The 12,102-nt window shown below is 56.9% G+C and overlaps 3 protein-coding genes across 3 annotated transcripts; 1 reads left to right on the forward strand and 2 right to left on the reverse strand.

The window, feature by feature from the left end:
• Positions 1-155: 155 nt before the first annotated feature.
• C8Q71DRAFT_820219 (uncharacterized protein) lies at positions 156-7,458 on the forward strand (the record flags this gene model as incomplete). Its single annotated transcript, XM_047926170.1, has 16 exons — positions 156-613; positions 671-841; positions 936-1,474; positions 1,525-1,727; positions 1,783-2,260; positions 3,954-3,961; positions 4,070-4,130; positions 4,240-4,266; positions 4,297-4,452; positions 4,477-4,678; positions 4,709-4,751; positions 4,776-4,923; positions 5,014-5,358; positions 5,386-6,090; positions 6,130-6,861; positions 7,295-7,458. The coding sequence occupies 16 exons, from the start codon at positions 156-158 to the stop codon at positions 7,456-7,458; spliced, it is 4,440 nt and encodes a 1,479-aa protein (XP_047784167.1).
• Positions 7,153-9,551, reverse strand: C8Q71DRAFT_236184 (Mif2/CENP-C like-domain-containing protein). The gene is made up of 5 exons (XM_047917195.1): positions 9,178-9,551; positions 8,365-9,099; positions 7,970-8,308; positions 7,758-7,918; positions 7,153-7,704 (listed from the first exon to the last, which is right to left on the reverse strand). The coding sequence occupies exons 1-5, from the start codon at positions 9,479-9,481 to the stop codon at positions 7,573-7,575; spliced, it is 1,671 nt and encodes a 556-aa protein (XP_047784168.1). The 5' UTR covers positions 9,482-9,551; the 3' UTR covers positions 7,153-7,572.
• Positions 9,552-9,599: 48 nt separating this feature from the next.
• C8Q71DRAFT_735988 (clathrin adaptor mu subunit) lies at positions 9,600-11,797 on the reverse strand. Its single transcript, XM_047922520.1, has 11 exons — positions 11,579-11,797; positions 11,497-11,526; positions 11,397-11,431; positions 11,206-11,337; positions 11,005-11,135; positions 10,852-10,946; positions 10,671-10,800; positions 10,369-10,606; positions 10,077-10,310; positions 9,784-10,018; positions 9,600-9,721 (listed from the first exon to the last, which is right to left on the reverse strand). The coding sequence occupies exons 1-11, from the start codon at positions 11,585-11,587 to the stop codon at positions 9,716-9,718; spliced, it is 1,275 nt and encodes a 424-aa protein (XP_047784169.1). The 5' UTR covers positions 11,588-11,797; the 3' UTR covers positions 9,600-9,715.
• Positions 11,798-12,102: the final 305 nt, after the last annotated feature.

Genomic DNA, 12,102 nt, shown 5'->3' on the forward strand with positions numbered 1-12,102 from the left:
TAGTATGTTTGGATCACAAGCTCTTGCCAAACAATCTCCTTTTCTGATTAGTGCCGCGATCGTGAACGAATCTTAAACCTGTGGCTTCCTCCCAGCGCCTATGTACCCTACCGTCCAACGACCTCCTCCTCACCACACACTATCGCATCATATACATGTCTAAGCCACCGTCACGCAGCACATCAACCGCAAAAGATTCGGGATCAAATGCGGAACGACGGCCAGAAGATCGCCGTGCTCGTCGACGCAAGGCGAAGGAACAGCGCGAGGCGGAGACACAGGCAGAAGCAGGACCATCCAATTCGCACACTGTAACAGAACCAGGCGCCGCAGAGAAGAAGGGCCGCAACACCTTCGAGGAGGCAGACTTCATAGCGCTCAATTTCGACGATGAGGCAGAGGAAAGAGAAGAGGCGCGACCTGCCACTCGGGAGTGGGATAAGGGCAAGAGCAGGGCTTCGGAGCGTGACCATGCGGGGAGGAAAAGGAAGTCGGGCGAGTTCGAACTGGACGATGAATACGCGAGTAAGAAGCAACGAGTTGCGGCTGCCTCTCGTAAGGCACCATGGACAGCGGACGTCGATTGGGAAAGCTGCGTGAACGTCGCCGAAATGTATGTCTCGATCAGAGACCTATGGTGCAATGCCCGCATTGATGTATGGGCTTGTAGGTTGCATCGCGACGTAGAGGCTTTCGTCCGTTACATCTCACCGACGCTCGAAGAGGACGAAGTGCGGTCCCTCATCGTCGCGCAGATATCACGGGCTATCAGAGAGAAGTTTCCCGACGCGCAAGTGCTCCCCTTCGGTAGCTACGAGACCAAACTGTACCTTCCAACTGGGTACGTGCTACTATTTGGCCCTTTCCGTGATACCCATCTCACAGCCACTAAGGGATATTGACTTGGTCGTCCATTCGCAATCCATGGCACATAGCGACAAGGAGAACGTTCTACATTCGCTTGCGAATACCATGAGACGAGCGGGGATCACGGACAGAGTCAAGATCATCGCGAAGGCGAAGGTACCGATTGTGAAGTTCGTGACCACGCATGGCCACTTCTCGGTCGACATCAGCGTCAACCAAATCAATGGTGTCGCTGCCGGAAAGATGATCAGGCACTTTTTGCAAGAGCTACCTGCTCTCCGCAGTCTTGTGCTGGTCATCAAGTCGTTCCTTGCCCAGCGCAGCATGAACGAGGTCTACACTGGCGGTCTCGGTAGCTACAGCATCGTCTGTTTAGCTATCAGCTTCCTACAGATGCACCCGAAGATCCGCAGAGGAGAGATAGACCCTTCTAAGAACCTGGGTATCCTCGTCATGGAGTTCTTCGAGCTCTACGGATGTTACTTCAACTACAAGGAAGTTGGGATCTCACTGCGCGATGGAGGCACATACTATAACAAACGAAGGAGGGGTTGGCTCGACTACGGGCAAGCGAAACTCCTCTCTATTGAGGACCCTGGTGACCCTAGTGAGTCCACTGCATATTGCATGCGAGGCCATCTATTGACACCTCAACAGCGAACGACATCTCGCGTGGCTCGTATAACATTGCGAAGGTTAGGGCAACTTTGTCAGGTGCGCATGGTATCATGACCACTGCTGCATATCTGCAAGCGAACTGGATCAGTGCCAAGCGCAACCGTCGGCGTGTCCCCCTCAGTGACGAGATCAATGGGGAGGAACTAAGCATTCTCGCGAAGGTTATGGGTGTTACTCAGGAGGTATGTTCGTTGTTCTGTGTTTCCGACCTGGTTTGTCTCAATGTTCGCGTGATAGACCATCAATCATCGACGACTGGTGCAAGACGTCTTCGATCGGAGAGTGTTACACCGCATGCTCGGCATCACGCCTCGAGCAGACGTTGTACCAGAGGTACCGCAGGCTGCCTCGAATGGCAAGTCGAATGCCAAACACAAAGCGAGCGTGCAAACGGCTTGGGAAGAAGCTGACATTGCGCCTGCATCTGATAAATCTGCGGCAGAAGACGAGGAGGAAGAGAGCAGGTACAGGATCGATGATCGCCGGGAGCCACCGCGGAAGCGCCGCCGGCTTGGACGCGAATCGGCCATCCATACTGTGTTCACGACTGACGACGAGGATGCAGAGGACGTCCAGGAGTATAGTATGCATGTGGTGGAAGACGAGGACAGTGTGTCAGTTGCCAAAGGCACCAGAGGTAAGGCACCCCGAGGTGATGCGAGTAGCAAACGGGATTACTGGCTGTCGAAAGGCCTAGGATACTCAGGCGACGCTAGTGATAGTGATTGATACTGTATACCTATGTACCATACCATTGGATAGCCAGGCCTGGGCGGCGCCGCTGCAGCGTTCCGATCGCGTGTCAAGTAGACTCGAGAACACTGATATTGTATACATACTAGCCGATGCCCGTGCTACGCTACGGACGTACGAACCTTTCATTGTGCCCATAGCTTAATGCTGAACTGCCACTCAGCTATATATACATTCAGCAGGCATTCCCGGGCAACAACTCAGAGTTAGCGAGATCCTTCGCACATTCTTGTCAGCGTTCAAGTAAGTCCATACCTACTTAGGTCAATGAGGCCTCCGGGAGTCCGAGTCGGCTTCGTGGGCCCGTCTAAGTGATGGCCCGGCCTTCGTAAGTTGCTGAGTTCAACATCCTATGATTAAAGCGGAAAGCTCCAGTCAATTGCGTATACATACATGTCCTCGAGGATGCACCAGCGCAGTCGCAAGCTACAACATCATAAAGAGTTCACCTGCCTCTGGTTGGCGCACTGGCACTTGCGCCTGCACCCGCTCTGCTCTCGCCCCTCTTCCCCACTTGCTCGCACTCGCACTCGCCGATTGCTGATTTGCCCACTCACTCGCCCTCGCGCCCGCCCGTTGCCACCAATATTTGCTCGCCCTTGCTCTTGCCCGTGCCCTCGCCCTCACCTGCACTGTACTCGGTTGTGATTCACTCGCCAGCTGCGCTTGCACACCGGGCATCTGTCCTGCGTGCTCGCCATTGCCGTGTGTTGCATTGCCGCAGTGCCCCCACCACCGCTGACTCGTCTTCGTCCACTGACCTCCGCTCGCCCTCGCCCGTTCTTTCCTTACGCGCTCGCAGTCCATTCGTTGGTCGTGTTTGCGCTCGCGATCGCTATGCGTCTTGTCGCCCGCGGTGTGTGACCACCCACCGTCTCGCTCGCCCGCCTGCGTGCATGCTGGGCCCGCATTTAGCTCGCTTGCTTGCACGCATCTGCACTCATCTTTCTTTGCTTACCTCTCCTTTGCTAGGCAGCTTTCTCATGTTCCTTTCTCGCTCGTCCAAACCATTTCCCAGATCAGTACTTCCGAGTCAAAGCAGAACAAATTGCATACGTACAGCACGTTCCGGCGTCAGCAAGTCGTCGAGCACTGTCTCGTCGCCCGGGCCATTAGATGACGACGGTACCACTCGTCAAGCTTTCAAGCTTCAAGCCTCAAGGACTATCGTGTCCGAATCGAGGCAGATGAGCTGTGAATGAATTCGATCAGTGAACCTTCCCTGTCGCGCTCACAATGCTCCCCGGGCTCTTCCTGAGCGTCTCCTCCCCTCTCCGGTCGTGCAGGACACTCGGAGATATTGAGAAGCAGAGCCCGCTAGGCCCCGTCACCAGCCATTCAAATCCAGAAATGATCATCGAGGTAAACAACGAAGAGACGCGACGATGACCTTTCTCGCAGCGCGCGCGGTGAAAGAGCGCTCGGGGCTCGGGCAGCGCTCGGTGTCCGTCTCTCAGCCAATCATATGCTCTCTTTGTCTCCCGTGCGAATTCCACGCCTCTTGTATTATAGATACCAATTAAAACCTTGTTACGACACCAGCACTGTGTTCGAACTAACGGCGACCACGGTCCACTCGCATACTGTGTTGGATCGCCGGGACGTTGTTGTTCGGACTGCATATGTACGGCGGTGGCTTGTGGCAATTCACTCAGCTGAACCAGTAAGCGAAACGCCGGCTGCAGAAGAGGCGCGTGCGCTCGGCGTACGATCACGCATCCTCCCTGCATCAACCACCATCATCCCCGCCGTCGTTTTCTTCACGGACAAGTGTAGTACTGCAGTCGCGGGTCGTCAGCGGTCACCGTCCTTCTCGCTCGTTCATGGTCGATGTGAGTGCGACGCACGGCGCCAGCCCTGGATGGCATCTCAGCTTTTTGTCTTACAGGGCTACTACGAAACCGCCCATACCGCCCCTGAATCTCAAGGACCGTATTGCAGCACTACAGCAGCGCAATGCGGGACCCAGTCATGCAGAGCCGAAGCATTCCGCTGCAGGCTCGAATGCAACACGCCCGCCAGGTAGCTTACGAGACAAGATCGCCTCCTTCGAGAAGCAAGGTGCTGTCCCCGTCCCGAGAGGTAGTTTTGGGCTGGGTGCACTCCCGATGGACGATGGGTCGTCCCGACGTCGAGGCGAGATGATTGGGAACCGTGTTCCGGGACTATCCAGGCCAGTTGCACCAATTCCAACCTATCCCTCGCGAGCTACTAGTCCAAGCTCTCCGGGCAGAAGTCGTGCCGCCTCAGCCACTTTCCAGAGCAGCGCTTCCTCTCGCTCTGTCTCACCCACCACCACTACTGCCGATGGCGAAGCGGAGGGCTTCGGCACTCTTGAAGCTGCCCTTGAAGAGCTGGCCTCGCCTCGTTCGCCGCGCCAGTCCGGGGCACTGCAAGCGCGCCGGCGAAGCGTCTCCGACATGGTCGCGAAGTTTCAAGTGCCTGCCCTTGCCGTTGAATCGCTGCCCGAAGGCCAGGAAGACGTTGAACCCTCTGAGCCCCCAGTCGTCGTGTCGCAGGAGCCCGGGGACGCCTCTCTCAAATCTCATACCTCCTCACCGGTCACACCGGCGGCGCCTGCGACTGGGGAAGCCATGTCTGACCATGACACACCATTACCTCTTGGTTCAGGCGAAGCAGCTCCGTCAAGTTCTCGAGAACCTATCGCTCCTTCAAGTAGACCACAGCCTCAGGCGATCCACGATGGTACTGAAGGGGAGCCGTCGTCGTCTGCTACACTACAGCCAGCCGTAGACAAGCCGCCGCCATCCGCAGCGGTCGAGGTTGATGAGCATCCCGTTGGTAATCCTGCAGACGTTCCAGAGGCAGAGCCAAGTGACCCCCCGGCTGCATCGGACGTCTCATCCGCAGCGGAGGCGCATCCCGCGTCTAGCGTGCAGGATCAGATCGTCACTGTGGCCACATCGTCACTGGCAGTCGCTGCGAGTGATGAGCCGAGCGTGTCTGCGCCCGCTTTGCGGCGCAATGACGTCGAAGAGGGAGCTAATAAAGAGGTGACTACTGACGAAGCGGTATTGCCCACGGCTTCCTCGACAGCCAGTTCCAGCAAGCTTCCGACGCCTCAAGACAGTGTCGCCTTCCCCAGCGCCGAAACCGTACCGTCGATGGTCGTGACCCCAGTACAGACCAACGCAGTGGACGTCGAAGAGTTCGCGAATCAGTCGCTGGCGCTGGATAGCCAAGATGCAGTCATTGTCACTGGGCCAACACGAGTCGTAACGCCTGTCATGACACGGGCCGTGCTCGTCCCAGTCTCGCCCATCTCTCCCTCGCAAGTAGATGAATCGCCTGACGATCCCGCTCGCAAGTTCGTCGAACCTTCGCTGACGCCAAAGACCACTACCGGTTCGTTCCGTGCCGTCGTGCACCACAAGGTGACAGAAGGTGCAAATGGCAATGCCGCGTCGCAGGCGCAACGGGTCTCTGACTTGCGGGTCGCCCTCGACTCGCCGCAGTCTCCGGGATTCACTGACCTTGCCGATCTGTTGGCGGACGCAGCGCTGCTGGAGCGGCAGCTGTCTGGGCTTGGCTCACCAAGGAAGCTGCCCGCGGGACATGCTACGCCCTCCACTCCTCCTTCTGCCAGTGCTCTGCGCAATGTGTCCGCACCCAGGGTCGAGGTCACGATCCCAGAACAACCGTCCCTTGCCGACGACATTTCTACCTCTGGCGATGGCCATGGTAGCTCCGAGTACAACTCAGCGCAAGAGTTCCCTTCCATGTCAGGGCCTCGCCCACCGAGCCCTATCACTCCGCCCAAGGATCGGCGGCGTAGTCGTATGGTCTCAGATACTGAGCCCCAGACCCCAGGGCCTATCACGCCTGCGAAGGAGCGTCCGCGCAGCAGACTGCTATCCGACACACCACCACCTGTCCCCCCAAAGAGTCCACGCCCTCGATACTTCTCGACTATCCTCTCCCGCCGACCGAGTGCCAAAGACGGCCTCATGCCCATGCCGGGTGCGTACCCCCGCAACAGCGTGTGCTCGGAGGTGTCGGAGGACGACTCTGTCCTCGCCACACCCCCATCCCCGCGCTTCGATCCTGTAGGATCGGACACTAGCTCGGTGATGAGCTCGAGTCGCTCGTGGAAGATGCCGAGTAAAGGCCTCTCACGCGCGACGTCGTTTGCAGACCGTCTATGGAACAAGCGGAGTAACCGCAACACCGTCGTCATCGCGTCCCCTGGTAAGCAGCATCTCCATATCCGCAAGAGCCAAGACTCGGGCCCTTCATTGCTGAACGCGGGATATCCAGATGACGACGCCCACCTCTCCGCTAAGACCGCCGTGCGCCCGCGCAGGTCTGAGCCGATGCCTACCCTTCCCCAGCTCAACCTGGCCGCCGATAGTCGTACGGTACGGCAGCCTAGCGCTGGTGCAGACGAACGACCTATGTCGTGGGTGTCTGTCTCGAGTAGCTTGGCCTCAGGTGGCTTGGATAGTGCTCTGTTCGATGCCTTCCCTTCTGTACCTGATACGGTTCCTCCCGTGCCTGCTTTCTCGGAGGATCTGGATCTCTCACCTCAATCTTCCTCTTCGGGTTATCGAGACTCCTTGTCCAACAGAGGTGACCACTTCCCTGCCCGCTCGAGTAGTCTGCATCCCAAGCAACGTTCGTCGTTCCTCTGAGAATACGAGTCGTCCCCTCATCTCCGTTCTCATTTCGTCATATATACGGTGGTCATATCTCGTTCGTTCTCATCTCACTTGCTATTTGCACTGCTCTCGACCTAATACTGGCATCCATGCAAGTCAATCTCTACCACCGTACTGTAACTCGCAGAATTGAATACACTTACATCGGCATTTGTTAGCACTGGATACATGCAATTTTCTGAGACGCGCGCAACATTTCGAGGAGTATAGAAATGGCATATCCATATAATCATACAAGATGCGAAGACTAGCTACGATCAGTAGACCGCATACGGCATGAGGGTGATTGCATAGGACTGATGAGCCACACAATACAGTGACACGAGCAGTTCACTTTGCCCTGGAGGACGTAGCACGCCTCAGGGCTGCCGCGCCTGCTGCTGCCGCGGGAGGCTGCGGCTCCGATGATGAGCGGACAGTGGTCGTAGGACCAACCGACCCAGATGACCCACGGCTCTTACGAGCTCCTATGGGCCTCTGATCTTCCTCCATTTCCTCGTCTGAAACCTTGCGTGCCTGAGCGAAGAACAGCCTTGCGTCGCGCTCGGAGATGTTCCGGATGTGGTACATGTTCCCTGCACGAACGAACTGAGCGTCAACGTGTGGTTCGGGACAGGGGAATGCCCAAAGTTATACCTCGCGGGACCAAGAACATGCCGCCTGTAGCGAGGATGAAGCTTGTCTTGTGCACTGTGAGGTTCACTGCACCCTCGATGACATAAAACACCTATGGTCATGACGTGAGTGCGCTAGAGTCTGATAAGCGGGAAGATTGCGTACGAAGGTGTTGTCCTTCGTGCTCTTGGTAGGCTTCTGCCCATCTGGGGGTATGATGAGCTCGCCAGCGGCAATGAAGTCCGCGTCGCCGAAGACCTTCTGGAAGTAGAAATCATTATTGGCCGCCGCCTTCGGAGTGATCATCTTCGCAGTGAATGCAATGCCTATATGACAGTTATGAGCATATGATGCCTCGTATCACAGGGGACACCTACGCTTCCGTAATTCCTCTTTCGTCTTGTAGTCAAGGATGGGAGCTTCGGCTTGCGTATCCTCGTCCCATCCCTCTTCGGGATTGTACACCAGCGTGCCTTGCCCCTCGGCGTCGGCGGTCTTGCTCTTGCTGCGCGGCGGACGCTTTCTGCGATGCTTCGCACCCAATGGCTGAGGTTCCTCCTTCGGTATCCGATGAATCTCCTTAATCGTCGGCACGTACGACGTGCCAGTTTCCCGTCGGCCGTATACGACTTTCTCGAGCCTCCACCAATCGAGTGGCTTGTACCGATGGCGCCTCCCACGACGCAGACCATCTGTGTTCTCATCATTGGGAGTGACTAACGGGACGGACATGAGTATCGGACACAGCGGTAGTCAGCACTGAGAAACCCACGTTCTCGTAGGACATTGTTCTTCGACCCCTTCGGCCTACCGCGCGGCTTCTTCGCACCCTCGTTCTCCGTGCGTGCTTTCTTGCTCGGCTGCTGATGCTTCTCGATGCTGTCATCATCCCCGCGATCCTGTCCAGTCCGTTTGCGCAAGGGCACATCCTCCTCATCCGAGGGCTCCTGATCGACCTCGGCAAGACCGCGCGAGATGTTATCCTCCATGTCGTAGTCCGGCTGGGGCTCATCTCCGGTATCGCGTCGCTTGCCCTTTGCTTTCGGGGTAGGCTCGTTATCGGTCATTTGTCCGGCCTGTTCCTCCTCATCGTCCTCCTGGTCCATCTGAGCGAAGCTTGTGCGCCTGGATGTATGCACACTCGAACGCCGTTGAGAATGTTGCTGTGATCCGTGGTGGGACTGTGCGGGAGCGTCATCTTCGTCTGAATCAAAGCCTCCACCGCCATCGAAGTCCGGGCCTCCATACTCCATACCGTCATCCGCGGGCTCATCGTCATCCTGTGCCACTGTAGATTGTGACAAGTGCGACGGGCCAGAATTCCTTGACTGCAAAAGGGATCGCCTGTGCGAGTAGGCGGGCGACTCGCGCGGGGAGGGCACCTTGTCAAAGTCGACGTCGGAGGAGTGTGCGACTGGCCGCGAAGACGAGCCCACCCGCTGTACGCTAGACGTGATCGTATTCACGCGTGCATTGGAGAAGTACGCAGAGGGCGAGTTCGGTATACCTAGTTATATGCGCCATGTGAGTTAGGTCAGGGGCCGTATGGCCAGCCACCGAACGGCTCATAATCTCAAGCACTCACTATCTTCCAACTCCATCGACATCTCCCCGTCCACATCCACCTCCTGCACGGCCGGCGTCCTCGGAGTCTTGGGCTTCGGAGTCTGCCTCTTCTTACGCGTGTTCTGCACCCGGGGCGGCGTCCGCTGGTCCGCCTGGCTCATGACCTTGTCGAACGGCTCGAACTCGTCCGAGCGGTGGTCGACGTACGCGACGGCCATGCCAGTCTTCTTGCCATGCTGGAAGTCATCTGCGCGATAGGGAATGTACTTGTGTGGCGGGCGGCGGGCGCCACCGACGCTGCTCTTGCGTGCGGATGCCGGCATTGCGCTCGTTGGTGGGCAGGGACATCAACGTTCAGCGAAACTTCAGCCACATCCAGATTCCAACGAGAAACGTCACCCGACGCGCCGGTCATGTGACAACCGCGTCCACTAAGCGCCAGAATCACCGTGCCCAAGCAGCAACGAAATCTCCAGTAAAGCAGTATGTAATCCTAATTGTACATGTGTGTAAAGAGATAGAGGTAGAATTGAGAGAAGAGCACAATATGCAGCGACTCAGAACTGGGTTGAGGACGAACGAACGGTCAACCAGTGCACACAGTGACAAAATGCAGACGACATACCCGTATTTGGTACGACCCACTCGCCTTCGTCAGATATCGCACCCACTTGATGCTCTGGTAGTTGCTCTTCTCGAACACCTTCAAGAAGCGTACGATCAAGCCCGACGCGGTGAACATGAGCACCTGGAAGTCGACGTCGATGGGCGGCCGCGCCCATACTTGCCGGGTTGTCGTGCTCGTCAGCGCAGCGTGGGCGGAGAAGGTGACCTCCTGCCCGCCTTGTATGCGTGGAATCCTGTGGTTGCCGAACATCGTAAGGCATCACGGTTAGCATGTGGAAGATGAGCGCTTACTTCCAGATAACCACGTTCTCGGCGGGGACGTACTTCGCCTTCCCGCTTGCCACCTTGCAGTCAACGCTGGTCGTGTTCAGAGGCGTGGGTATCTTCAAAATGACGTTCGTTGCGGACAGCTTGTTGCTGAAATTGGTCTTGATGGTGACGACGTACTGCACTTGTGTCGTGCCGATCTCCGTGACAGAGGGTATGACCTTCAGAGGCAGCTTGACATTCGACGTTGCTCGGTATCTCAACACCGGGTGAGTATGCCACTTGGGTACCTGTAAGCGAGTCAAATAAAGCCTACCGCATGAGCTCGAACTCCCCGTCTGGCGGGATGAAACTGATCGTGCGAGTAGAATCAAACTCGTTCAACCGCACACACTGGTGGAACCGGCAGTCGTCGAGCTCGACAGCATCCGCCGTGCCCCGCTCATTCTTGTCAATAACCAGCTTGTCGTTCAGACCGAACTTGCACTCGGGCGTCCCGGAAAGGTAGGCCCGCATTTGGATGTGCCCGTCCACGTCCGCGCGCAGTGTCGTCCCTAAAGCCATGTGTCAGCCTCGGAACGCCAGTCCGTAATGTGCTCATCGAGGTGACGAGCGCACCTTTGGCGCTCATGCTGAGGTTGACATTCTCCACGACGTCGACGAAGGCTTCGTTCTTCTTGTACTTGACGTCTCCACGACGCCAGCTCGTCGCGCCCGTGGCCTGCACAGTGATTCTCGAAGACTCTTCCTACATGGCACTCAGGTCTGGCATGCACATCCCATATGAACCGCGACGCACTGGTGCTATGTTTGTCGACATGACGCTCTCTGTCGTGATATACGACTTGAGTGTGTCAGCCTCGCTGTTCTGAGGATAGCCGAAGTCACATATTTCTGAGACGTGTCAGCTTCCCGTCGCTCGCCAGACATGTCATGTCGGTAGGTGCCGTACCATCGACGAGTTCATAGATCAACACAAAGTTATTCTTGACCGCTTCTTCATCGACCTTGCCGAAGTACGACTTTGCAATGGAGATAAAGCGGTAACAGAACTCGAACACGAGTGCAGCGTTAGCGTTGCACCTGCGTGGAGCTTGGGTCAGCGAGGCAGGCGGGTAATCCGAGTGTGCGGATGATCAGGAATGGAACGTACTTTGTGACGGCCACGATGTACAGGTTGTTGATACGTACATGGAAGAAGCTAGTCGAGCCTAGGGTGATTATGGGTGAGCGCACATCGCTGTTCGACACGACCTGAATCCGGAACACGTCCGCGATTGACCGCCTGGGATGCGCAGTGTGCCGAGTGAGACGAGCCGCAGGCAGGAGGTGAAGAAGACGCACTTGAGGTCTGTCCGGTAGAGTCGCGAGATGAGGACCTGGTATGACGAACGACAGCGGTGAGTGCGCGGAGCTGGGCTAGCCGTTCATGGCTGTGACGCACCTCGCCCTTCTGATTGAAGATGAAGAAAGCCTAACAGCGGGGTGCGGTGAGCCGGAGCCCAGCTGCCATAAAGACAACTCACCGAGATCATGGCTGCCCGGACGGGAGAATCGTGGTGAACGTGTTGGCGAGGCGTTGAGGCGAGCGAGTGATGCTCGATCAGTGACCCGGGCGGAACGGAGATTCCGATGTAAGTCCGTCGCGCTGGGAGATCCCCGTCCTAATCGAATTCTAATGCGAGATAAGGCGAAATCACAGGCCGATAGCGGCGCAGAAGCGTATTTACGTGAGTCGGTATACGGTGTAGTAGTATTTGCGAGCGGAGCGAGCATACATTGCCTAGGGGGTGCAGCCCGGAGCCAAACAACTAACATACTTTTTCCGTGAAAAGGGGCTCGCTACAATCCGAGGGCGCAGTACAGTACGTCAGATTCATAGCGAGCCCCGTGTGGACACGTAAGTCTCCTGTGGGCAGAGTATCCAATTCATTCAACCTCCTAGAGGGACGCGACGCGGTGGCCGCTGCTGGTCGGTGAGCGCTTACTCGAACATCGCGCGCGCCACCTTTCTCAAGAGCACGACTGCGACATACTGCACGCGGAACCA

Source organism: Rhodofomes roseus (genome assembly GCF_022264815.1).
Source record: "Rhodofomes roseus strain CIRM-BRFM 1785 chromosome Unknown C8Q71scaffold_2, whole genome shotgun sequence".
NCBI lineage: Eukaryota > Fungi > Basidiomycota > Agaricomycetes > Polyporales > Fomitopsidaceae > Rhodofomes > Rhodofomes roseus.

Bases quoted from the DNA above. Each gene is read 5' to 3' on its own strand.
- C8Q71DRAFT_236184 (XM_047917195.1), bottom strand. From the start codon at position 9,481: ATGCCGGCATCCGCACGCAAGAGCAGCGTCGGTGGCGCCCGCCGCCCG. The intron at 9,100-9,177 runs GTGAGTGCTTGA...GCATATAACTAG, and splicing joins GTCGATGGAGTTGGAAGATA to GTATACCGAACTCGCCCTCT. The intron at 8,309-8,364 runs GTGGGTTTCTCA...CCGTCCCGTTAG, and splicing joins GAACAATGTCCTACGAGAAC to TCACTCCCAATGATGAGAAC.
- C8Q71DRAFT_735988 (XM_047922520.1), bottom strand. The intron at 11,432-11,496 runs GTGCGTCACAGC...TCGTCATACCAG, and splicing joins TCTTCAATCAGAAGGGCGAG to GTCCTCATCTCGCGACTCTA. The intron at 11,338-11,396 runs GTGCGTCTTCTT...TGCGCATCCCAG, and splicing joins CTCTACCGGACAGACCTCAA to GCGGTCAATCGCGGACGTGT.